Source organism: Metarhizium robertsii (assembly GCF_000187425.2).
Source record: "Metarhizium robertsii ARSEF 23 chromosome Unknown MAA_Scf_6, whole genome shotgun sequence".
NCBI classification, from domain to species: Eukaryota; Fungi; Ascomycota; class Sordariomycetes; order Hypocreales; family Clavicipitaceae; genus Metarhizium; species Metarhizium robertsii.
The window spans coordinates 987,865-1,012,177 of record NW_011942204.1 but is presented as its reverse complement, the minus strand read 5'-3'; the positions used below and the strand labels follow the sequence as shown (position 1 = coordinate 1,012,177).

The 24,313-nt window shown below is 52.0% G+C and overlaps 6 protein-coding genes across 6 annotated transcripts; 3 read left to right on the top strand and 3 right to left on the bottom strand.

Annotated features, from left to right (window-relative positions):
* Window positions 1-1,576: 1,576 nt before the first annotated feature.
* MAA_06520 (SNF2 family DNA-dependent ATPase) lies at window positions 1,577-5,116 on the top strand (the record flags this gene model as incomplete). The annotated part of the gene is made up of 2 exons (XM_007824518.1): window positions 1,577-2,246; window positions 2,310-5,116. 2 exons carry the CDS (start codon window positions 1,577-1,579, stop codon window positions 5,114-5,116), a joined length of 3,477 nt encoding a protein of 1,158 aa, XP_007822709.1.
* Window positions 5,117-5,639: 523 nt separating this feature from the next.
* Window positions 5,640-8,542, bottom strand: MAA_06521 (Spc97/Spc98 family protein; the record flags this gene model as incomplete). Its single annotated transcript, XM_007824519.1, has 2 exons — window positions 5,640-6,041; window positions 6,116-8,542. 2 exons carry the CDS (start codon window positions 8,540-8,542, stop codon window positions 5,640-5,642), a joined length of 2,829 nt encoding a protein of 942 aa, XP_007822710.1.
* A 751-nt stretch (window positions 8,543-9,293) lies between these two features.
* On the top strand, window positions 9,294-10,191 carry MAA_06522 (proteasome component PUP2; the record flags this gene model as incomplete). The annotated part of the gene is made up of 3 exons (XM_007824520.1): window positions 9,294-9,318; window positions 9,403-9,941; window positions 10,018-10,191. 3 exons carry the CDS (start codon window positions 9,294-9,296, stop codon window positions 10,189-10,191), a joined length of 738 nt encoding a protein of 245 aa, XP_007822711.1.
* Window positions 10,192-10,573: 382 nt separating this feature from the next.
* MAA_06523 (Fungal transcriptional regulatory protein) lies at window positions 10,574-13,584 on the bottom strand (the record flags this gene model as incomplete). Its single annotated transcript, XM_007824521.2, has 6 exons — window positions 10,574-10,918; window positions 10,973-11,621; window positions 11,689-11,751; window positions 11,810-12,407; window positions 12,495-13,367; window positions 13,434-13,584. 6 exons carry the CDS (start codon window positions 13,582-13,584, stop codon window positions 10,574-10,576), a joined length of 2,679 nt encoding a protein of 892 aa, XP_007822712.2.
* A 7,604-nt stretch (window positions 13,585-21,188) lies between these two features.
* MAA_06524 (Methyltransferase-related protein) lies at window positions 21,189-22,676 on the top strand (the record flags this gene model as incomplete). The annotated part of the gene is made up of 1 exon (XM_007824522.1): window positions 21,189-22,676. One exon carries the CDS (start codon window positions 21,189-21,191, stop codon window positions 22,674-22,676), a length of 1,488 nt encoding a protein of 495 aa, XP_007822713.1.
* A 319-nt stretch (window positions 22,677-22,995) lies between these two features.
* MAA_06525 (Peptidase aspartic, active site protein) lies at window positions 22,996-24,313 on the bottom strand (the record flags this gene model as incomplete). The annotated part of the gene is made up of 2 exons (XM_007824523.1): window positions 22,996-23,702; window positions 23,776-24,313. 2 exons carry the CDS (start codon window positions 24,311-24,313, stop codon window positions 22,996-22,998), a joined length of 1,245 nt encoding a protein of 414 aa, XP_007822714.1.

Here is a 24,313-nt window from a genome sequence, read left to right as displayed (position 1 = left end):
TGGATAATTGGGAAGTTGCCAAGGATGCCCGTCCACAAGCACATGCTGGAGCAAACCGATGGATCGCGACGAAACAAGAAAAAAACGAGCGTCTGAAGTCACTTTGAAGTGTAAAAGAAAATTCGGAGTGCTCACGTGCGAGAGATTTGATAGATTCCAGTGGCGAGCGGAGCTAACTGGGCGGGACCTGGGGGCCACTGGGGCCACTGGAGCCACAGGGAGTCACAGGGGGGGCAGCACCGTCCAATGGCAGCACCGTTCAGTGGCCCGGACGGAGTTGATGGACACACATTGCCGGAGCCACTCGAGCTCACCCGACCAGGTGACCTTGATCCGGCGCGGTTCGCGGCTGGTTAGAGAAAGTCGGCGCAGGCCAAGACACTGGACCTCGAGACTCTGCAGCGGGAAGTGCGTCCGGCGGTGGCTGTGAGCTGCTGTACTGGGCAGGTTGAAGATTGTGAGGATCAACGGCATTGACTGGTGCACTTTTATTATGATGATTGTTGTTGTTGTTACTATTGTGCAAAAAAAATAAGAAAATAATAATAACAATCACAATTTAGTGACGTGCCAACTGGAAGCAGCGTCATTCAGTTAATGATTTTTTTTCCCGCTGGCATTTTAGTACACAATAGCCTGGATACCTCACCTCAATTGGAGGACATGGACCTAGGCGGCACTCTGTCTGCCCCTAAGCCAGGCCGCTGCACCGGACATGTGATGAATAATAAGAGCATATCCTCATCGCCACGACCGCAATAGTATTCTTTGATTTCTCAACCTTTAATCATTCGCTCTTGTCGCCTCCAACAAAAATTGCGCCGTTCGGCCTTTTGCCATTGATCCCTCCCTGGCCTGCTGCTGCCGTGTGTTTCTTCCGTGTGCGCCTGTGGCGTAAGGATTAACGAGACTCGGTGTGCGTGTGCGTGTGCGTGTGCGTGGGCGTGGGCGTGGACGGCGTGCCAGTGAGTGAGAGAGAGCCTGAGTCTTCAAATGTCGCCTGTTTCTCACTCATGCACACTGATTTAGCCTCTCCCATCCGGAAATAGGCCCCAGGCACTTCATCTCTATCCTCATCCTCATCCTCATCCTCACCCTCATCCCCATCGTCACATCATCATTCGACGCACCTCTTCTTACAGTAGTTACAACATCGACTGCATTGTACAGCGCCGTATTCTTCATCACAGTACACCCACACCTTGCATGCTACCGTCGCCCTGGGACGATTCATCGCGTCCGCTCGACACACGTACATACATATACACCCACCCATTTCCTTCTGGTTTGCACGGCCGCATCCACGCTTCCGAGAAACCCCGTGGCCATCGAAATCCACAAACGCCGTGCATCGACCGTCCGGCCTGCCATCTCTCTTCCGCACGCACGCGCTGCTACAGCCTTGAGCCCCTCAACACGCCGACGCCTCGACCATCTTGCACCCGGTTTCTCACCGCCGAGCTTGTGATGAGGCCATCTACGCTCTCTAAATCGGCGTGGTAGCCCTCTCCTCTTCCCTTTCGGCCCTTGGCCGCATTAAAAGCCCACACAGATCCCCCCCTACTCGTGGTTCATGATGGATGCCAACGGTACCTTCCAATCACCTCAGCCTCCACCGTGGCCGTCGAGTGAAACTACGGTGCCCTTGAGAGGTTCACGACCCGGTGCTGAGCCCGCCGGTCAATCCGCCACCGTGCAGCAGTCACCGAATTCCAATCTTGCTGTTGCTCAAGGTCCAGTCTTGCAGCCTTCTGGCCCCATGCCGGCCTGGAATCCGGCGGCCTTGCTGCAACCAAGCCGTCGAGGCTTCAGCGCGACTGATTTGCGAAACCTTCCCTCCGGCCGTCCCCAGCCCATGTATAATCATGTGGCAAATGGTCACAGCCGAGCATCACCGTCGGTGAATGACCAAATGGTATTCCAGTTCACAAGTGCTAGTGACACCTCGTCCAACGACCATACCAGCGGTTCTTCAACCCCAACTCCTCCAAATGGCGAGACATCTGTTTCCAATGCCAACGGCGTGGGGCTTTGGATTGAGCGTATGAATAATGTCCAGCGTCGTTCCAACGTTCCTCATCCCAAGCGCCGCAAAACAGAGGACCCTCAGGACTTTGCTGCTAGAGCCAGTAACATGTCCATCCGAAGCAGCAGTGGTATGCTGGGCGACTACGTGAGAGACAGGCGGCAAGAGACTGACGCCGGTCGCCTTGTACCGCAAACTCCTACTGTCGATCTTACTGATGGTGCGATACATCCTTTCCGCGTGCTTGTGCTCCCGTTATCATGTTAATTAACAAGCGCTCTAGGCACAGATGATGACGTAATGGTCCTGGATGATCCAAAGGATGAGGAGGTGTGCTATGGAATGATCAAAACCAGTCTCAACTGCAGCAAGGTTCCATCACCCAAGCCAGGAATGCAAAGTCTTTGGGGCCCTGGATATAATCCCGGCATCAAGATATTGCTGAAACGACAAAGTGGTGAAAGATCGTTGAAAATCCAAGCCTGTGATCACACTCGTGAGATGATTGGTCTTGTCGAGCTATCATGTGCAGCAGCCCTTACTCCTCTCCTCGACACAAATATACGTTTACGAACAGACTGCCGCATACCGCCGCACCAAAAGAAACCCGGCGAGGAGCCTGGGCAGGCAATCTCAAGAGCATACAATTTAGACGTTGTTCTCTATGGTCCCCAAAGGTATGCCCGGTCTGTTGGCGCCTTGCTGAGCAAGCACAACTTGAAGCTTATTGCTCCGCATATGGTGCAGAAGGGTATTAAAGTGTTCAATCCTCATGTCTCAGAATGGCGGCCACCTCCGCCAAAGGTTTACCCAACCAACGCGCAAGGCACATACACAAGTGTCGCCAACCGAACCGTGGAAGAGATTCGTTCCGAGGTTATGGGTGTTTTTGATTCTCTCAAGAGAAATGACGACCTTCCAACAATGGACCCAGACGCACGAATCCTCACGCCTCTGCTTAAGCATCAGAAGCAAGGCCTGTACTTCATGGCTACCAGGGAGAAGTCGCTCCAAGAGCAATCCACAGAAAAGGGCATGGTCTCATTTTGGCGGACGAAAGTCAACGCCAGAGGCGAGAAGTTGTATTCCAATGTCATCACCGGTCAAGAACAGAGAGCACCACCCCCAGAAACTTGCGGTGGTATCCTCGCCGACATGATGGGTCTTGGAAAAACGTTGAGTATCCTTTCCTTGGTCTCGAGCACGATAGACGAGTCTCACAAGTGGGAGCAAGCGCCCATTGTTCAACGGCCAAAAATGGACCCAAGGCTGTCTAGCAATGGCCATTCTGCTATGCAAACCAATTTCGACCCCGCCGCAGTCACTCGCCATGTCAAATCAACATTGATTGTGTGTCCGCTTAGCACTGTGACAAATTGGGAGGAGCAGATGAAACAACATGTTGCACCCGGCGGTCTTTCATACCACATTTACCATGGCTCCAATCGGATCAAGGATGTGGACAAGCTTGCCGAATTTGATGTTGTCATTACTACGTACGGATCGGTCTCTAACGAGCTAGGCTCTCGCCGCAAGGGCAAGGACGGTATCTATCCACTGGAAGAGATCGGTTGGTTTCGAATCGTCCTCGATGAGGCACACATGATTCGTGAGTCATCGACTCTTCAGTTCAAAGCCATGTGCCGGCTGCAAGCGGAACGACGCTGGGCAGTTACAGGTACCCCTGTACAAAACAGACTAGATGATCTGGCTGCTCTGCTGAGCTTCTTGCGGCTACACCCATTTGATGATCGATCCAAATTCAACCGCTACATTGTTGAGCCTTTCAAGGCATGCGACCCTGAGATTGTGCCAAAGCTGCGAGTGCTCGTCGACACAATCACTCTTCGTCGCCTAAAGGATAAGATCGATCTACCCAAGCGCGAAGACTTGGTTATCCGGTTAAATTTCAGCCCCGAGGAACGCTCCATCTACGAATTGTTTGCGCGGAATGCCCAAGACCGGGTTAAGGTCCTGGCTGGCGTCAAAGATGGAAAAGCCCTGGGGGGCAATACATATATTCATATTCTGAAGGCTATTTTAAGACTGAGGCTTCTCTGTGCCCACGGCAAGGATTTGCTGAATGAGGAGGACCTGGCTGCTCTACGGGGCATGTCTGCTGAGATGGCAATTGACATTGATGACGACGACGAAGACGGGCCTACTTTATCACACCAGAAGGCTCATGAGATGTTCTCGCTAATGCAGGACACGAACAACGACGCTTGTATCGAGTGTAGCAAGAAACTGAACGCAGGCGAAGGCCAGAATCTCGACGCTGAACAGCAAGACGATATTCTCGGTTACATGACGCCTTGCTTCCACGTGGTTTGCCGAAATTGCTGTCGGAGCTATCGCGAACGAGCCCAGCAGTTCCTTGCACCTGGTCAGAATACTGGTCCATGCTTGATTTGTGGTTCCCACGTCCGCTTAGAATTTGTCGAGCTTCGCCGCGACGATGTGGACGCCGAGCACGATGGGCCTGCCAAGACGAAGGCCAAGGACACCAAGAAGAGGTTTGACAAATACGATGGCCCGCACACGAAGACCAAGGCACTTGTTGAAGATCTCTTGAAGTCCAAGGCCGCTAGTCAAGCCAGTCCAGATGAGCCGCCATTCAAATCAGTGGTGTTCTCGGGATGGACCTCCCACCTCGACCTTATTGAGCTAGCCCTCAAAGCTGCGGGCATCACCTTTGTCCGACTGGATGGCAGCATGACCCGAATGGCTCGAACTGCCGCCATGGAAAAGTTCCGCGAAGACAACACCGTGGAAGTCATCCTCGTGTCCATCATGGCCGGCGGTCTGGGCCTGAATCTGACGGCCGGCAACACCGTTTACGTCATGGAGCCGCAGTACAACCCTGCCGCGGAGGCCCAGGCCATAGACCGAGTCCACCGCTTAGGACAGAAGCGGCCCGTCCGCACCGTCCGATACATCATGCAGGATAGCTTTGAGGAGAAGATGCTGGAGTTGCAAGAGAAGAAGATGAAGCTGGCCAGTCTCAGTATGGACGGCCAAAGCAAGGCGCTGGACAAGGCCGAGGCCGCGAGGCAGAAGTTGATGGACTTGCGCAGCCTTTTCAAGTAATGCTTGGCTTTTGAGGAGGAATTTTGAAAAACGATATGGGGGAACATGAGACGTTGCATAATAACACGGGGATCACCTGGGTCATGTCCCCTGTGAGATCATTTGGCGTGGGGTATTTGAATTTTCTTTGATATACCAAGACTTTGATGATGACGAATTCTTACGAATGCCGGAGCAATCAATGCTTTTTACCAAGCAAAGAGATAGCGATGGGAACTAAAGGAGCATATGGCGTTTTTGGGCTATAGCATTGGGTCGTGGAGGGTCTTTTTTTTTCGGATTTGCGTTCTCGGGGATTAGGCGGCAGTCTGCCCTTTTCATATATTCTTCTACAGTGGGCTCTCTCACGAGGTACGGTGAATCGAAGGGCTGTTTTGGGGGGGGGGGGCTTGGGAATTAACGATAAACGGATATGAATCATCTCCTATACGTAAAATGAATAGCACCATTCGTCTCATGCTCATAAACTTCATTTGCCTACATGGCCATGCAATCATTCCACGTTAACCAGCAAGGCTTCACGTCATCCAATGTCCTCGTCCTGTCCCCGTCCCGCAAACTCGGTCCCCTGATTCGCAGTGCTTAATCTCGCACAGAGACTAAGCAAAACCACCGTCTCCGTGGCGGCGTAGAAGTTTAACGCATCAAGTAATATCTGCAGATGTCTACTAAAGTTATTCTCCCACTTCTTTATAATCTCGGATAAATTATTCACGCGTGACTCGGGATCCGTCGGTGCGGAGGAAGAATCCGGCTGCGGGCGGGATGCAGCCTTTGTTGCCTGGAAGCGGTTCCACTGGTCAACAGTCATAGTCTTGGGCTTCGTGGTGCAGGACAAATCGGGGTCGGATTTTTCAAGCTCCTGCGTCAGCCACTTTGTGTAGGCGGCGAAGATGGTGCATGTTTGCATGAGTTTGGAATGGATCTGAACACTTGTTAGAGAGAAGCAATGGGAAGAAAGGAGGGACAGGGGGGACAAGGAGAAAGGGGGTTGACTACCCTCAGGAGTTTGCTGTTGGTGAGCATGCACTCCTTCAGACATGTATCCAGAAAGTCGACATGGTCTTGCATCAATTCGTCGACGGTGCGGGTCGGTGCAGACGGTTTCGTCGGGTCGCCGTCCTTGGCGCTCAGTCGCGACATGAACTTTGTCCAGTTGGGTTCAATGACTTCCGCGGTGCAAAAGTACAACAATTGCTGGACAAAGACGAGCATTCTAGCCCTGAGAGTCCATGCGCGACGCTTCCATAATTCAAGGGCGCGGTTCTGACCCTTGTGAGCCCAGCTTACGCCGCGTGTTTGCGTCTGCCAGGTTGTGGAGAGTTGTGATTCTAGGTATCGAAGGGACAGGAGATATCGAAATAGCGATTGATATCGCCAAATTGTCCTTCTGCTAATGACGAGGGACACGGGGAATGGGACAGAGTAGTCGATTTGGAGAGATGTAAATCCAGTGGCATTTTTGTCCTTTTCAATATGTTGGTTGGCAACGGGTTGGAGCGGTTCGCCCTGCTCAATACCCCTGATGTTGACAACACGTTGTAGTGATTTGATGAGCGTGACGTCGTTCATTTCGACCTTGACGTCTTCCTTGAACGGATCCAAGGACACGATGCTGCCCGGTTGGCGGAGCACCAGATCCAGGAGGGACTGCAATTTACTCGTATTGACATTTTTGACTGGTTTACGCAGTTCGGACGAGCCGAGTTCGAGAAAGTAGGAGAAGTAGTCGGATGGATCGAGGAAGAAGTAGTGCTTTAATGATTGTAGTCGGGCAGGTAGAGCGTGTGTTGTAAGCAGGAGCTGCATCAGCGACTTGTTGGCGTGGGCGTATGCGTTATTGACATTTTCCAGGAAACGAGGGTCGTCAAATGTCGTTGGCACATCGGTGACAACCTTGCTTGCGGCGGCGCCTCCGCACTCACGCACGACATTCAGATATTTTCCAGCCAGTAGAACCTTGTCTTTGACGCCTTCGAGTTGCGGCGGGATGTCCTTTTCGCGGATGGTATATCGTCTGTCCCAGTATTCATCCGTGTAATCTTCATACAACCTCTCCCGATTAATGCTCTTTCGTTCTTCGATGACGAACTCAGAGTGTGGATCGTAGATGCTTCCATGATGTAGCCACTCATTGAGCATGACCATGTATGGACGACTGGCATCTCGTAGCAGCGATGTGAGCAGAGCTCTGGCTGCCGGGTCCCCAGACATCCTTTCGAGCCGCATTGTTATCAAACCCAGAACGACACCGCCTTTACAAATTTTCTTGCTGGTCATGTTTCCTGGTATCAGCTCCCCTCCTTCCCTCAAGCGCTCAATCATTGCATCGTCGTTTTCAATCTCGTCATCTTCATCTTCAGTCTCATCGTCCACTATACCATTCTTCTTTAGCAATTCATGAGCCAGCAAATACAGCTGATGCATCATCTGACACGTTGGCATAGTATGAATATTCAGCACATGAACCGTGAATGATTCGCTTGTGAGGAATTGTGTCTCTAGTTGTGCAATCATAATAAGATAGTCCTGCAAGAACTTTCGTATCGATGCGCATAGCGCATGGTTCACGGCGCCGAACTCGACTCGACTCTGAACATCAACGAATGCCTCCAGAGCCGAGTAATACGTCGCCATTTTGAGCATAGTGCGAGTTAGGTCCGCCAGACTTGGATCCAGTCCGGGTGATATCTTGAAGCCTGGTCCAGTGAGACGATCTCGCTCTTCGGTCGGATCGTATCCCTTCGCAAAGCGAATGTATTGCCCCTCGTAGCCCATAAACACAAACAGCAGATCTTCCACGATAGCTGCCTCTTGTATCTCTAGCGTCAGCTCATTCAAAGATTTCGGCTGTGGTGCCTGTGGAACTGTCGAGGCAGCTGGGGGGATCGATATTCGCGAAGCCAACGGGGCAGAAGTATGCGGTAACAAAGTCGCTTCTGGATCCCAAGGAGCTGTTCGCCAGGTTAGCATTTCCTCTTTTCCATACACGCAGGCTCTGTAGACAGCAAGAGTCATACCTTGTGAAGCATCTGACTGAGAATCCCTGGGCCGAAACTCAGTAGACTTCTGCTTCCTCACCTCCCCTTCCCTTCTCTCGCCAGTGGCACTTCGTCTATGCTGCTTCTCTGGACTAGGATTTCGTTTCAAAATCCTATCCACATGCGCCTCAAAAGTCCTTTCCGTAACCCGTCGCTCTTCGTATCTCCGCTCTTGTGTAGATATTGATCTGTTCACGGGCCTTGGATTCCCCGACGCGGTCCTCTTATGAGCCATGCCAGGATACTGCGCCTCGGGGTGAGAAGCTTCGGGTGCCCTCGGATCTGGTCGTTCGCTCCTGAAGCTTCCGTTTGGCATGGAACTGCGCATGCGATCGTCTGCATAGCTGTTGGCGCGGCTAGCGGCTCTTGCTGTCCCGGATGCCATGTTGGCGGGCTACATCTGAGGCCACGCGGTTACCAGGTCACGGGTATCATATACAATTCAGTTTGGTTCTTTCTAGTCGTATTTTTCTTTTCTTTCTGTACTTTTTATTTGGCCCGTAATACTTGGCGGTGATGCTTATGCTTTCGCAATTGAATTGGAGGATGGGTGATTCAATAGCCCGGTATGTGCGAAAGTGAGGTTTCGTAATGCCTTGTCGTCTAATTGATCATGAAGGGAGATTCCCTACTTTCTCCTGCCCGTTTTGATACAAGCCACTCAACTGCAGTCCACTTGCTACAGCGTGGGGTTCAACCGCGCGACGACGCACGCGTCGTTCGGGCTATCCGGATTAACTCCGGCTCCGGCGACCGACAACGACAGGTGTGACGCCAGCTGGTGCCTGTGTGGACGGACCGGCAAGCTGTACAAGCTGCGTAGGCCCAGTGCTTGCCTAGTGCTCGCGGTCAAGTGCTGTGCAGACCAAACGCCGTCGAGGTACTACATTGAACGAGCTACTCTATCCAACACCTGAGCTCAGTGCAGCTTCCCAGCCATCGCCAACCTCACTCCACGGCAGCCATTCGATTGCGCCGTACTCATCCACACCCCTAACAAACAATTTGTGCGCCGGGTCCAAGTTGGCGCCTGCGCCTGCGTCTGCGTCTGCGTCCGCATCCTTCTCGCCTCAATCCCCAATACCCCGACCAAACACCAGGCTTCATAGCCCAATTTCCAACCACAAACCGCCAAGATGTTCATGGCAAGATCAGAATACGGTAAGCTCCCGTGCCAACATCACGCCCCTTCCCCATCAATGCAATCACCTTGCTAAGAACGGAAAAAAAACTCCCTCGCTTCAGATCGGGGCATCAACACCTTCTCCCCAGAAGGCCGCCTCTTCCAAGTCGAATACTCTCTCGAAGCCATCAAGCTAGGCTCTACGGCCATCGGCGTAGCCACCTCAGAAGGTGTCATCCTCGGTGTCGAGAAGAGGGTGACCTCGACGCTCCTCGAAACCTCATCCGTCGAGAAGATTGTCGAGATTGACCGCCACATCGGCTGCGCCATGTCCGGACTGCAGGCCGATGCTCGCTCCATGGTCGAGCACGCCCGAGTCGAATGCCAGAGCCACGCCTTCAACTACAACGAGCCCCTGGGCGTTGAGAGCTGCACGCAGGCCATTTGCGATCTTGCCTTGCGATTCGGCGAGGGTGCTGATGGAGAGGAGACCATCATGAGCAGGCCCTTTGGTGTAGCTCTGCTGATTGCTGGTTTTGATGAGCAAGGGCCTCAGTTGTTCCACGCCGAGCCAAGCGGAACGTTCTATCGCTATGATGCCAAGGCTATTGGCTCGGGGTCAGAGGGTGCTCAAGCAGAACTACAGAACGAATACCACAAGGTGAGGGTGCCTGAATGACTGCTTCCTGCCCTTTTGCATGGGGGCACATTTGACACGTACTAATCAAGAAAATTAGTCCCTCACAATCACAGATGCCGAAACCTTGGTCCTAAAGACATTGAAGCAAGTTATGGAGGAAAAACTAGATGCCAAGAACGTTCAGTTGGCCAGTGTTACCAAGGAAAAGGGCTTTAGAATATATACCGATGAGGAGATGGCGGCCGTTGTAGAGAGGCTCCCTGCCAACTAACCAGGTTCATTGGGCCACTGCAATTGCAATTGAACCTTGACAAATAGAGTAAAGCATTGGGCCTACACAACGGCTCTGTCTATAAAATATGAGGGAATCGAGTAGGGAGTGCGCTAGTTCACGTTATGTATCATTAATGTAATGTTTTGCCTAGTGGTGGCGCCAGATACGATTACATCCTTCAACGCACTCTTGCTCCCATCCTTTGTCCATTCTCCAGTGATGCAAAGCCATCACCCCAGATTATAAATACTGAGTATCCCCGGATGAAACGCCAATCCATGCCTCATACCTGTACAGTTCACGGTCTAAGTCCCGATGCCACAACACCGCCAAAGGATCAAACATGATACAGAAATTTGATTCTTTCGATAAAAAAAAGTTACCGGTCCTCCCTAAGATCTAGCACCTCCAAGTCTGTTTCTACCCCGAGCAAGCCTAAAGCTAAATTGGTCTGTTCAGACCGATGGAGGACTAGTCTTGTTTCCGTGGTGTTCTGCAGATCTTGAATCCTCTGGTCTAGTTTTCGAGGGTTCATCCATACAGACGTGGGCACTTCTTCCAGATGCTGTGGCCTTTTATACTCCGGTCCATGGCCCAGCTGTGCGACCTTAATCCAGGCCGACTCACATCCAATGGCAATCTTTCTAGCCGTTTGCCATCCAGTCAGTCGAGTAATATCGAATACACGCTGAATTACCCAACAGCGTTGAATGTTATCTTGGAGCTGTGAACAATGTTAGAAAGCGTGGAAGTGCAAGCTTGCCTGGCCTTTGCATACCTGTACTGCTGCCACAAACAGGCAGAAGCTGCTCTCAATTAGAGCAGCTGCAAGCGTAGTACTAATATCTTTCTTTGTAGAACAGTTGTCTGTGAGCCCGGCCGCGATACGTCCAATTTGTATTGCATAGCCGGCAGTAGAAGGCGCCGCCATTCCTGCAGCCTGCATTGCCGCTGGCGGCATGTTGGGCCGACTCCGGTATAAGTGAATAAGACCCATATAGTAATTCATCCAAATGCCGGCAACAGAATATGTACGGTACTGGAGTGCTGTACCAAATGGTGTGTCTTTGTGATCGGCATATTCACTATTTAAAGGCTTAAAACGAGCGTCAAGACGATTCTCAAAAGTCTCGAACGCTTGGCGAATACTCTCCCATTCCTGCTCGGCCAGCTCGTTGCTTTCAGGTGTTGCCGTGTCGCCTGGAGAATCCGACTCGTCTGAATAACATGATTGTGCAGAAAAGCCTATTGGGGCATGGAACTTTCCTAGAGTAGGCACAATTCCGGGAAACTGGGATGGAGACGATCCTCCCCTAAAGGATCCACCACCTTTTGCTCGGAACGCCTTTCTTTTTCTCGACAAGTCTTTCGATGCAAAGCTCGCCAGACGACCAAGAAGTAGAATGAGATGATCATAAGTCCCAAAACTATATTTCAAATTCATTAGAGAGATGAGACAACATGAGGGGCAAAAGAGGGAAGGGGCCGTCTTACATGGAGTTGATGCTGGACAAGGGAGCCCGTGGGGGGCATTGCGTCCAATGTTCATACTCCATACTGCGTATCAAGTCAACATACAAGCCTCCCGGTCTCGATATCGGGAAGTCAATCTTACAATAGTTTAGTCCCACCAAGCATGCTTTGATAAACATCCATTTTCGCATACCACCAGAAGAGGTCTCGAAGCATGTCGTAAGTCTCTATGTCTTTATCGGTGGTCCATAGACATTCCTCGTCCAGGAGCTGACCTTCTTGAAGCCCATAATCCTCGGCTGTGACATGATGGCCCGTAATTGTGCTTAGGAGCCCGTAATCAAGATCAGCGGGATCTCTTCGCGGTCCGATGGAAGGCGGCGCTGAGAGTGGACTTGGGAAGTGCCTCATCCGCTTGACTGGAAGACAAATGCGGGACATTTGTCTAAGGGGTATTTGTCGAAATAAAAGCCTTCCGCCAAGGAGATGATTACACCACTTGGTGTGATCCGATGACCAGACCTCAAAGTAGGCCAACAGCAATGTGGTTGCCACGGTAGTCGGCTTCGTATTTCTCTGGAGGCTGCTTACGTTCCTCGCATTTCGACGAAGAGAGATATGGTAATGCCTTAACGCGGCCGTGGCCGGAGTATTTTGGAGATTTGCAATCTGTAAACTTGCAATTGCCATAATGGCGTGGAAGAGACCAGGGTGATGGAAGGACAGCAAAGGAAACGTATCTGAGAAAGTATCAGAGGCGCTCTGTGACGACGGCATCTTCTGCTTCTACACAAATGGTTTGAAAAGGGGGGGGTTAAGGCACTTACGGCTCCACAAGTTGTTATCTAGAGTAGCGTCACCGTCGAATCGTGCTCCTGAAGCGAGCGAGGTTGGGTCTCTCTCATATAGTGACATGGTAGGACCAGTGACACTAACAAAATGGCGGAAGATGGTTTGCATGTCATGCCGCCGTAGCTCGGAGGAATGAACATAGTCCATGTACTCTGAAAGGGCATAGTTCTGTGCAAATGCTGAAAAGGTTCTAACTTCGGTGCCTCCTCTTGTGTACGGTTTCAAAATATCTCTATAATCTCGCACAGTAAGCGACTGTGGATCGGGGGATTCATCGTCAGACTCGTCCATGGCAACCTCGTCTTCTATGCCTCCATGTCCGTACTGGGTGCGGTCTGGCCATCCATACCCCCGGTTGGAAGGCATATCACGGTCAAAGGAGGTCCCAAGTTGTTCTTCTCTGGAGTTTTGCTCTTGGCCAAGGACATGAGGTGGAACTTCGCCATGGCTGGATCCCATATAATAATTCTGGGCGAGATGAGCAGCGTCCGGTCCTAGAAGAGGGTTCGGGATTGGAGGATAGTTTGATAGCGAACCGTGGCTCGAGTGAACCTGTGTAAACGACATAGGTTGCCTGTGACTACCATTGAAAGTTGCTGGTCTGGGTGCAATGGGTTGCAGAGAAGCTTGAGAGTTGGCCGGATTTGGGTGAAGTCCGATGGAGGCGCTTTGTTGTCGAGTACCAGGTGGATATACGGCTGGTCCAAAATGGCCATGAGTTGTTCCTAAATTTGCAGGGTCCTTGAAGACAACACGTTGCGTATATCCTTCACATGGTCGTTTGGACTTGATGCAGTTCTTGCATCTTGGCTTAGTTTCGTCGCACTTGATTCGCCTTTTCCGGCAAGCTATTGGGTAAAGTTGGAGAGTTAGGCAAAGAGCTACTTGTTATAGACAAAAAAGGGGGAACTCACTCAGACATCCTGTCTTGGTCCTCTTTTTAACTGCCGGCTTCTTTCCCTTGGCTTCGTCTTCTGTATTGGAATTCTGCTGTTGAGCTGAAGCTGGAGCTGAACTGGGCTGAGATTGTTTGCTGTCGGGCTGCATACTGCCTCCATCTGCCATCATGGACAGTCGACGAGTTCAAAGAACACTAGTCGGCAGGAGGTCGATCTGACTTCGGAGATGACTAGTGCACATGCACTTACATTGCGTATTTGTTGCAGCAAATTAAACCAGTAAGAGTTGTTTTCAAGTTGCCTCCTGAACCACAGCGCAGAGCCAGAACTCCAGTGTTTGTTGAAGACGGCGTGGATCTACTGTGGTGCTGCACAGCAAGTCGTGAAGACGTGCAAGCACACAATCGTCATAAAGGCAATAAAGAAGATACAATTCCGAAGCTAGGTTGAAGGAGTAGAATATTCAGCCAAACTCTAAAGCAATAGGAAAAAGAAATTCGAGGAAGAGAACTGCTGAAGAGCGTGAAACGTCTCCGGTGTAACACGAGCACAGGCGGACAGAAAGGCGGTAGATCCGAGGGGAAACCTCAGAGCCTGGGATTGTCTGGCTTTAGGACAGGACAATGATGGCGAGGCGGGACCGGTAACAAGTCAATGATGTCCTAGGTATAGAGACTGACGTCCAAGAAACAAAGACAACTTGACGCCTAAAAGGTTGAAGAGTTGAGCAAGATCAGCCGAGGCACTCGTCGCCCCTCTTTCTTCCCCCACGATCTTTGATCTGGTTCTGGGCGGGAAGGTAGCAGGCAGCTGTAGATTCCGGCAATGGAGTAGCAAATCAGATTTTCACCTTGGATTGTCGATACAGTTTTACTATTAGGAAGCCAGATACTTCCAAGGGCATGGTGAGGTCTTGCGGCAACACACGCGTTGTGCAGGCGGATGCAGGACAAAGGCGAAGGATGGGAGGGCGCCGGGACCCTTCGACGGGGCCGTATCCTTGTCAGTGTTGTAGACAAGTGAGGCCGATGGCAAATGTCAAGGGCTGCCAAGAGAAGAAACTAGATGTTGGGTCGTCGAGTCCGCACCCGGGATTTTGGAGAGAAGGAAGAGCAGACGGAGCAGCAAGATGTTGACCAGACATTGGCCACAAGCAGAAAAGCATCTCTGGTGGGCAAATCGAGAGACCATGAGGGCAACTTTGGAAGGCGGGAAGGAAGAACTGGGGTCCAGATGTCCCAGATGTCCAGATGTCTGGTCTGGTACATGGTACGGAGCACTGCACTGGATGCCGGGATCAATCGACACAAACCAGACTGGATTGACAAGGCCCATCCGGTGTCAGTTAGTGTTAGTTGACGGGCACCTGGGCGTAGCCAGTTCTATGTTTCCAGTTGACCAACCAGGCTTTAGAAGTCCACCCCCAGGCCCACGACCCCCGGCGCCAGCTAATGCCTTTTTTTTTTTTAAGTACCTAGGTACCTAGGTCTAAGTAGTCGAGCAAGCGCCAGCATTCCAACATGGAAAGGTCCGGTGCACATGGTCTGGTGGTCAACTGAAGCCTGGTTCAGGGGCTTGAAATCAGGCTTCTAAAGTTGGCATCTGGGCATCTGCATGTGGGTATTTGGAGCTGGCCTTGAGTATCAACGCCGGTGCGCCCGCCATCCACTGGAGCTCCTCGGACTTGGCGCCAGCCATTGCACCGTTACCAAGCGTTGCCATGCCCACCCATGTGCAGATGCATGCATCTGCCCTAGTTGACTAACTCTTGACTCGACAGCTCCATATCCCCCACGGTGTGCGAAGGCTCCAATGCGGTATCTGCAGGGGTATATATCCAATAAGAAGCTATATTCTTAAGGGTACATATTTTTACTAGTAAATTTAGTAATAATAGAAGTCTTTATAAGAAGACTAGTTATAAATCGCTACATTAAAATATACCAAAATCAGGCTTTTATCGAGGTTATCCGAGGTCACCGGCTGCCTGCAGGGGTGTTGTGGGGCGAAATACTTACTGGAGCCTTCGCACAGCGTAGGGGATTAGGTATTGAATAGTAGTATGTACTATGATATCAAGACATGCGGCCGGCACGCTCTGGTTCTAGCGGGGGAAACGGCCAACGGTCAACAGAACTCGGCGGATCGGTACAAGTGTCCAGATTGCCGTGCATTTCCAGCCAAATCCTGGAACTTTCAATGTTCGCGTCAAGCAGGGTCGGACGGATTAGCCCAGGCGCCTCAACGGCTCCGCGAGAACCTGATGCTTCCCAGCAGCAACGGGCAGCTAGGCCCGCATCTACCCTCCCGATGCCTGCTGTTCCTATGTCTCTATGTACAATTGCCAACGGTCCTCCAGATCAATGATCCCAACAGACTGACCCTGCCGGTTCAGGCGTTGTAATGCATGTGGTCTGCGGTGGCGTGGCTTGCTTAGCGGCACTCATGGCGCCCCGCCCTTCGAATCGAGCCACACGCTGTTCGATGACACGGCACATGGAAGCTCGTCACCGACTACCGAGCAGTATTATCATTCGGGTCCTGCTGCTACACGGCCGGTCCCTGCCCCTGAAGCCTGGGTCGTTGATTACGGAGTAGTTCCCACAGATCTCGACTGTCGCCTACAGGCAAGGCACGGCTCACCAAGAGACCCAGGCGCAGCAGATGCAGCAGGGAACCGCCGCGCCCGCATCGTCCATGTCCGTCCGCGCTCCAGTGATGAGGTGCTCAAGTGGACATTGCATGCTGGCATCTACGGAGCATCTACGGAGCATCTGCAATACGGGCTGCCCCATACTCGTACGTATTGACATGCAATGCCGTCTGGTAGTCTCGACACCTGCCAAGATACCAGTGGCCGAACAAGGCTATGCAATTTTTGATGCATGCGCCCTAGCCTTAATTAAGTACTTGTGCACAGCGACTACCCACCTGTGCCTCCAAATACCAGCAGACATGGACTACTCGACCACACACCATCACTGCACTTCAACATGCACAGCAGACCGCACCCGCCCATCCATCGCAAATGGTGTCGTGTTGCACAAACCAGCAGCTGCAAAACCGAACCATGCCATGTGTATGGTCAATGCAACTGGTCTCTGCTCCCTGGCCTGGCGGACAAACTGGCCTAGCCCCGAATTGGGCACTCTCCCTCTCCCTTGCGTCTGGCCCTGCCGCCGAGCACAGACGATCGTACATACACTACCGAGTGACAAGTAGTACTACTAATGGAATTTGGGGTCAAGTTCCGACGGAGCCGACTTGAGCACTTGGCCATGGCGTGGTGGTCGAGGGCTCAGAATATCATCGGAACTCGATGGCTCATCTTCTCGAGTATGTACATACTTCTCTTGTCCCCCACCCCCCCAAAGTTCTTCTCTGTGCCTTGTGCTGATTTGGGAAGTCGTCAGGAGAAATGCGACTTCGGTGCCAGAGCGTCAAGGGATTAACACGGAGAAATCGTACGCTTCAGATTTACCTAGCCGATGTGGGTGGGATTTGCAACGGCACCTAGTCTTCCGCAAAAGTGATCCAGAGCAAGCGCAGCGGTCTGTGGACAAGGAAGATCGGGCTGGGCTGCAAGTACGTATTCCTACGTATGTACATACAGCGGACTGCTTGGCTCCTTGGCAAAGCAAACTGCACCCAAGGCAATCGTCTCCCGTCGAGTGTTTGTTTCCCACCATGCTACGTATTTATGTAGTCTGTTATATGCCGGTGTCCGAGAGGCCCGCATCGTCATGGGCCTAACCACTTAGAACATGACATCTCCCTACCGAGTGCCTACCCGGGGGTGTCTAAGCCCTTAGCCAGCGTGTAAAGCTGTCTGCTGTATTACCGAGTAGACGCATATGACTAGTGGCACCGTCTCATATCCACCTGCTGTAGCCCGAGCGGGAGAGCTCCCTTGTGCGGCGTATTGTATTGATTGAGAACCTAGCAGGTATAAGTGCGGAGTGCTCAGTGTTCAAGGTAGTAGATGACCGTTTTCTAGGAACGGGCCAGGGTGACGGTCCGATTCGTACCAGTTGGCCATTGTTTGGCAATTCCAGCAAACGTGATCCTTGTCCGCAACAGAGAAGCACGGGGTTGCTCCAATCGGCATGACTCAGCACCAGCGATTAATTCTGTCCAAATGGTCCCCTGGGGAAGCCGAGGAAGCCATCTGCCTACCTAGGTACAGGTACGTATGCCATGATGAAAAAGGGAAGGCAAAATAATATACATTTACCACATTACAATTATCCAGACTGTTCGAGATTTGAACACTTACAACAGGGCACCTACCTACCGCCCAACAGGATTTGGATTCAATCCGATACAGCGGGGATCTTGGGCAAACTTGTATCTAAAACACTGGCCCCCCAAACATCAAACATGCAAATATCAATTGCAGAATTCCTTATATGTCTCCATTGAAATTCCCAGAGTGCGTGATGGCCTTTAGACAATGGGGCAGAATCCCAATACCAGGACGGACTGTTGGCCGCGAGACGCAAGGCCTAGAACGCAGCAAGGCCCCATCAATTCTGCCCCGCTCCTTCCGCCTCCAGCAGGTACCTACTACGTTAGGCAGTTATCCCGACACAAGCGGCAAGCATGCTCCTCCATCATTTCAAAATCCCCTTTGCTCTCATCGCCGGCGAATACCGTAGCTTTTTATGCTCAAAATCTACTTTGCCTCCCAGGTAGAGGCGGCTTACCGCTGCAAATGCAAAGCATTTTGCCGATATGTACAGGTGACGCACGAACAGGCTTTAACGCAACGTTGGCACGTGTCCATGCATCAACGACCGTATGCTAGTCCGGCACCCAAGGCACCTTGCTGTGATGAAAACTTGACAGCGTCATGACAGAGAGACTACACATGCAATCCGGGAGAATCAAACTCCAGGCAGTCTTCTGCAGATGCACCAAATAAGTAGTAGGGCAGAGATGTAAGACCCATGCCACCACGTTTTCCCCAAATTGCTACCATCCAACCTCGCCGCGAGACTAACACTGGATCCAGATACTATTATAAATGTCTTGCACTGCCTATCTAAGTCAAGTGTTAGATGCTCTCTCTGTCCTACCCAAACTACCGCACCTCCCATGTCACAACAGCTCGTCCTGCTCAGCCGCGAACCCCTGCTACAGGAACACATACGAAATGCAAACACAGCATATCTCCACTATAGGAATCACTGGTCCAACGTGATACTGGCTTTTGCAGCCTGTACTCGGCCAGCAAACCCAGGCACTCATGCAGCAAAAGATGTTAGTCTATCCTCCAATGTGGGCTACTGGGGCGTTGGCATGCCTTGGTGAGCTCAAAAGAACACTAGCCAACATGCGCGCGATGGCGAGAGCGTGACATGAATAATAGCTCTCTCTGTGCAGGGTTCTTCTGTACTCAGGAACTAGGACTCTAGGCCTGTAAGCACGTATGTATGACAGCTGACTTCAGACCTGGTAACAGGAACATCCCACAAAGCGCACAGCTACCTTTTAGTAGAGACATTAATATATTTTGATTCAGCCAACTGAGCATTATGGACTGTGCGAGGGTTACATCATGACAGCAGCCTGTGATCTGAACACAATATGCACGACAATATTCAGGATAAATCTTTCAAGGTGCTCAAAGAAAGGCACCCGTGGACCCTCTAGATTATAGTAACCACTATCCAATATGCAATATCAAAACCCTTACGATATAGAACGTGACCTGTCACTGGGTCTTTTTCCTCTGCATCTAGCTCCTATCGCGATAGAGCAGGAGGATATGCTGTTCATACATATACTGAGGGCAATTCGACCCGGTGAGACAAGTTGGCAGGTTTTCGGCGACTTGATGTGGCTGTGTTCACAGTGACTACCTCTAAGAACACCTATTCAAAACAGCTCTATCTCACTGAGATTGCAAAATTTGACATCGTGTCCAGCTTCATCGGAATTCACGTCAAGTCAGGTGGTAGCAGTAACAGTACGTCAGGACTCAGGACTTGAGCTCCTGTTTTGTCAACATCAGACTGCTTGTTAGAACGTCAATGTCTTCCCTCTCTGTCCTTATTCTCTCCTGTACGCCTCGAACTATGATGCCGTGTTTCTGGAGGTCTAAAATTATCCCAGACCGTGAAGCAAATGCTCTCGAATTCCGGTGAATTGGCATCACTACCACCCACCAGATGCAAAACTTTTTTTGCAAATGACCTTCCCCGCAAGATGGTACAACCCTACAAGAGCACATGTCCTGAAATTGGTTGGCCATGCTATAAATTAGCTATCAGGGCATCTCAACAGTCTCGAGCAGTGACAATGGGCACAACCTACCAGAGACTGCTTCCTCCCCATGTAACGCAACATTCGATGGAAATTTCTCACGCATCCTGAGGCCAGTTTCTGTGACCACAACACAATAAAGTATGGAGAAATTGCCGACAACTAGGTGCCAAGGGAGGTGAAGCACGAAAGGGTTCCTATACTGTTTTGCCCTTACTCCAACCACTGCCACTCAACCGCACCATACACGCCCAGCTCACAGCTGAAATCCAAACAGGCGTGGCACATTGGTCTCAAACTCAGTCAACTTTGTTCTGCGTCCAAGTGCTCTCTTGGCGGCACAAACCCTTGGGCTCTGTCGCACTGCATGCATGCTGGCTGCGCAATTGGCATGGTACAAGATCTACCCCTTCGGTTTTTGCTCTCATGGTTTAGCGGTAACTCTAACTCGTGTTTCCACCCAGATGGCCGGATACTGTTGCCGTGGCCAGAAGCCGTCCCCAAAAGTCTCGTGTTACAAACATGCCTAGGAGTCGCGAAGCAAGTTGGGGTCCTTGGCACCGAGCGTACTACCATCCATCAGCTAATTCAGTGTCGTCACTCACGCCAGGCCGCCTTTGAGTTCACTCCTACGCGATCTGGCCTGCGAGTAGCCTTGATTCCGGGCCGCTACACAGCGAGACCACTGTTTCCGGACTGCCGGGTCTGAGGGGTTTTGCCAGGTCCCAGTTCCCTCGCTTTCGTATCATGTCGGCCTTCGTACAGTTCCTTCTGCTGGCGTATGTATGCATCCGGCCCCGAACCCGTGGCCACGGTTCAGGTGCTTCCCGGGAAGCGTCTCAGTTGGCGAGATGAAAATTAAGGCTGTGGCGGGCGGCAGATGTAGCTGAAAGACCCTGTCGTTGACCCAAGACTCGTCTCCCACCATGACCAAGTACTACCTAGGTAGTTTGGCAACACACTCGATTGTGAAACCTGTGGTTCCCATAGCATGGTTCACAATAACGTCTACCAAGTCGGCCGGGGCCAGAGCCAGGACGTGTAACGCTTACACTGAGATGCAGCACGCCGAGGAGACCCGTACACTCTGCAGAACGATCTGCTGCCAGTAGGTTGCGGAAAATTTCCATTCCCTGTGATATGAAGTGCCCCGGCCATGTTCTCATTGTAGCATTGGGTTTGTCATCCCGTCCATTGATGGATGGCGCTGGATTAGGAATGCATGCCTCAACAACAAAGGCGGGAGACGCGACTCTTTTTATTGCTACCCTGCAACAGTTTTGTTCCTACGGGTAGAAAGTTAGATAACGGGTGCACGGGCCACATCCTGCCGATAAGATCAACGGCCCATAAAAAAAAAGATGGCAACTCCACACATGTCTGAAAGGTGGTTGTAAATATGCCCGTCGTTTGAATAGTTTATGTGAAATTTTACCAAACACACTTTTCCATCTCAATTGCCTTTCCGCATTTTCTCAAGCCATAGGTGCCAGGCAGCAAATCATGTTCGCTGTGCCAGGCTGGTCCGTTTCCGCGGACGCACTCAAGCCCGAGACAGCATCCGCCTCCGGGCCATCAGGCGTGAAATCCAAAAAGCGCAAAAGGAACAACGTCGAATCGCAAAGCATCACGTCTACCAATGTAGCTGATTTATACGAAGCAGTTGTTGAGGGCAAAGGGAAGCTTCCCTCGAGCAACCAAGGAAGCAAGGACGACAACAATTCGGCAAAGCGGGCAAAGAAGCAGAGCATGACGACCAAAGCAGCCGCCCAAGATGACCAACCCAAGAGCAGCAAAAAGGACAAGAAGACCAAGAACAAAAACAGGGACCAACACACAACAACCGCCAACGATGCTCGGCTCCCCGAACCCTTGGACAAAACCTCGTCGACGAAACCCTCCAAACCAAACACCACCAGCACACCGTCCGCCGCCGCGCCCTCAAAACTAACCCCCCTCCAAGCCTCCATGCGGGAAAAGCTGATATCCGCACGCTTCCGCCACCTCAACGAGACGCTGTACACGCGGCCGTCGGAAGAATCATTCACCCTCTTCCAGGACTCGCCCGAGATGTTCACCGAGTACCACGAGGGCTTCCGTCGACAGGTCAAAGTGTGGCCCGAGAACCCCGTCGACAGCTTCCTGTCCGACATTCGCAGCAGGGCGAGGGCCAAACCCCCGACCAAGGGGAGGCCGGGACCCCCGCCCTCCCAGCGGAACAAGATGGCTCTCCCTCGGACCACGGGCACATGCACCATTGCGGATCTGGGCTGCGGCGACGCCCGGCTCGCCGAGTCGCTGCAGGGCGACAGGTCGAAGCTGCGGCTGGACATCAAGAGCTTCGATTTGCAGTCGCCCAGTGCGCTGGTCACCCGGGCCGACATTGCCAACCTGCCGCTGGAGGACGGGTCGGTCAACGTGGCCATCTTCTGCCTGGCGCTGATGGGCACCAACTGGATCGACTTTGTCGAGGAGGCGTACCGCATCCTCCACTGGAAGGGGGAGCTGTGGGTTGCCGAAATCAAGTCCCGCTTCGGGCCTGCCCGCAAGAGTGCCGTGGTCGAGCACTCTGTTGGGAACCGCAAGAAGAACAGCGCGGCGCTTGGTAAAAAGGCCAAGGCGGCGAGGGACGCCGAGGCGGACGCTCTCCACGGAGAGGATCTGGCTGTCGAGGTGGACGGGCTCGAGGATAGACGCCGCGAGACCGACGTTACTGCGTTTATCGAGGCGCTCAAGAAGAGAGGGTTCGTGCTACAGGGCGAAAGGGCAGAGGCAGTCGACCTGAGCAACAGGATGTTTGTCAAGATGCATTTCATAAAGGGCGCCTCGCCGACAAAGGGCAAAGGGGTCAAGGCCGAGGATGCGTCCAAAATGGGGGCCGCGCATAAGAAGAGGAAGGGCTTTGCGCCAAAGTGGGATGATGACGAGCATGCAGAAAACGCCGAGGACGAAGCGTCAATTTTGAAGCCTTGCGTGTATAAGATTCGGTAGCAGAGCAGCGATTGCGGACTTTGGCCACATCATGTCACATAATTTGAAGCAAGTTTTGTCTGCCTGTTTCGTGGCTTTGTGATAACTTTCAAATACTGCTAAATAACGTCATTCATCATGTGTTCCTGCTGTCTATTCTCCTTGATTCGCACAATTAAGTCGCCTTCAGGGCCCCGTCTCCAAGGATGTTTATTAAATGCGCCTCTGCAAAATCAAGAGCCGGATCATGAGCAAGTTCTACATCGAAATCATTATTCATGGGATTCGTGTTCCAAGCTTTCGTTATACGGCCAAGAGGACAACCCCTGCTCTAACTCGTCTAAAAGAAAATCAGACCTGCTGCTACATCGACGTTATCTTCTGCTGCCTGCAGTGCTTGGATCGCCTGCTCTCGTGTGGCCCCCATGGCTATTAAGCTTTCCACATGTGCCGCAGTAACGTTTGGCGTTGAAGCAGATGCCGCCGCGGAAGGCGCTGAGGCGGGTGGGTTACTCCTCGGGGGCTGCGTTGACTGCGCCGAAGCTGACGAAGCTTGGGTTGATGGTTGCTGCGGCGGCAGAACCGCACCGGTCTCCTGACCAATTGTGGTTCCGGCAGGGCCCGGAATAGTGGCTTCTTGCTCGACTGGCTCCTCATCCTTGGGAATGTCGGCCTCGCCTAAGAACGGTACTTCCTCTCCTTGGATAATAAGTCTATCCTTAACAAGGTCAATCGTAGCTTGATATCTCTTCAACATGTCCAGGCCAAGGAGCAAATGCGTTGTCTTTCCCTCCATGACAGTGAAGCTGCACGGAAGAAACAGGTTGCCAACTCTGATCTGGGCCGAGTGGACTCGCCCAAGAATCTTGGCGGTGCCGACGCCGCGGGCTACACCAGCGAATCTCGTGTCAATAAGTCGCATGATGCCGCATGCTTCGGCGTATGCCGGAGACATGATAGTAGCTTGTGCACCGGAGTCCACCAGAGCCTTCACCTTGGTGCCATTCACTTCGACATTAATGTATAGTAAGTGTACACGACCAAAAACTAGAAACTCGGTTAGCATCCGCTATGACAGACAGTTCAGGTGAAGTAGTTGACTGAACGACGCTGGGCATACCTTCAGGGTTGTGTTCCATGGCACTCTGTAAATTCTCCATCACTCGTTCTTGGCGGATCATGTCCTCGATTTTTCTCTGATTTTCGATATTAAAGGGGTCCTGGTTCAATCTCTCAATCTCTCGCTGTCTCTCCTCTCGCTCTCGACGCTCCCTATCTTGGCTGTTCTGAAGGATTTGCGAGAAGCGTACGGGGTCATCTACAGCGGCAGCAAGCTCTGGATTGTGCCTTTGCAGATGCTCCCTTGCGGCGGGATTGCCCAGGATTTGCAGGCGAATCAACTCGGGATCATTGTCACCGCTGCCCTGGGGCCGTGGGGGCTGGGCAGGTGGTTGTGTTTGAGCAGCGCGCTCACTGGCACCCGTGTTGCCTCTGAGGTGTCTGACGTGGACAGCTAGCATACCACCATTGGGGATTTCCAGCTGCTCTATAGTTTTGGTGTCGTCTGTGAGTAGGCGGCCATTGTGGTAAATGTGGAGCGAAGAGGCGGGAATGTTCGTATCGGCATGAACGGATTCGCGGAGGGTCTCAAGGGTCAT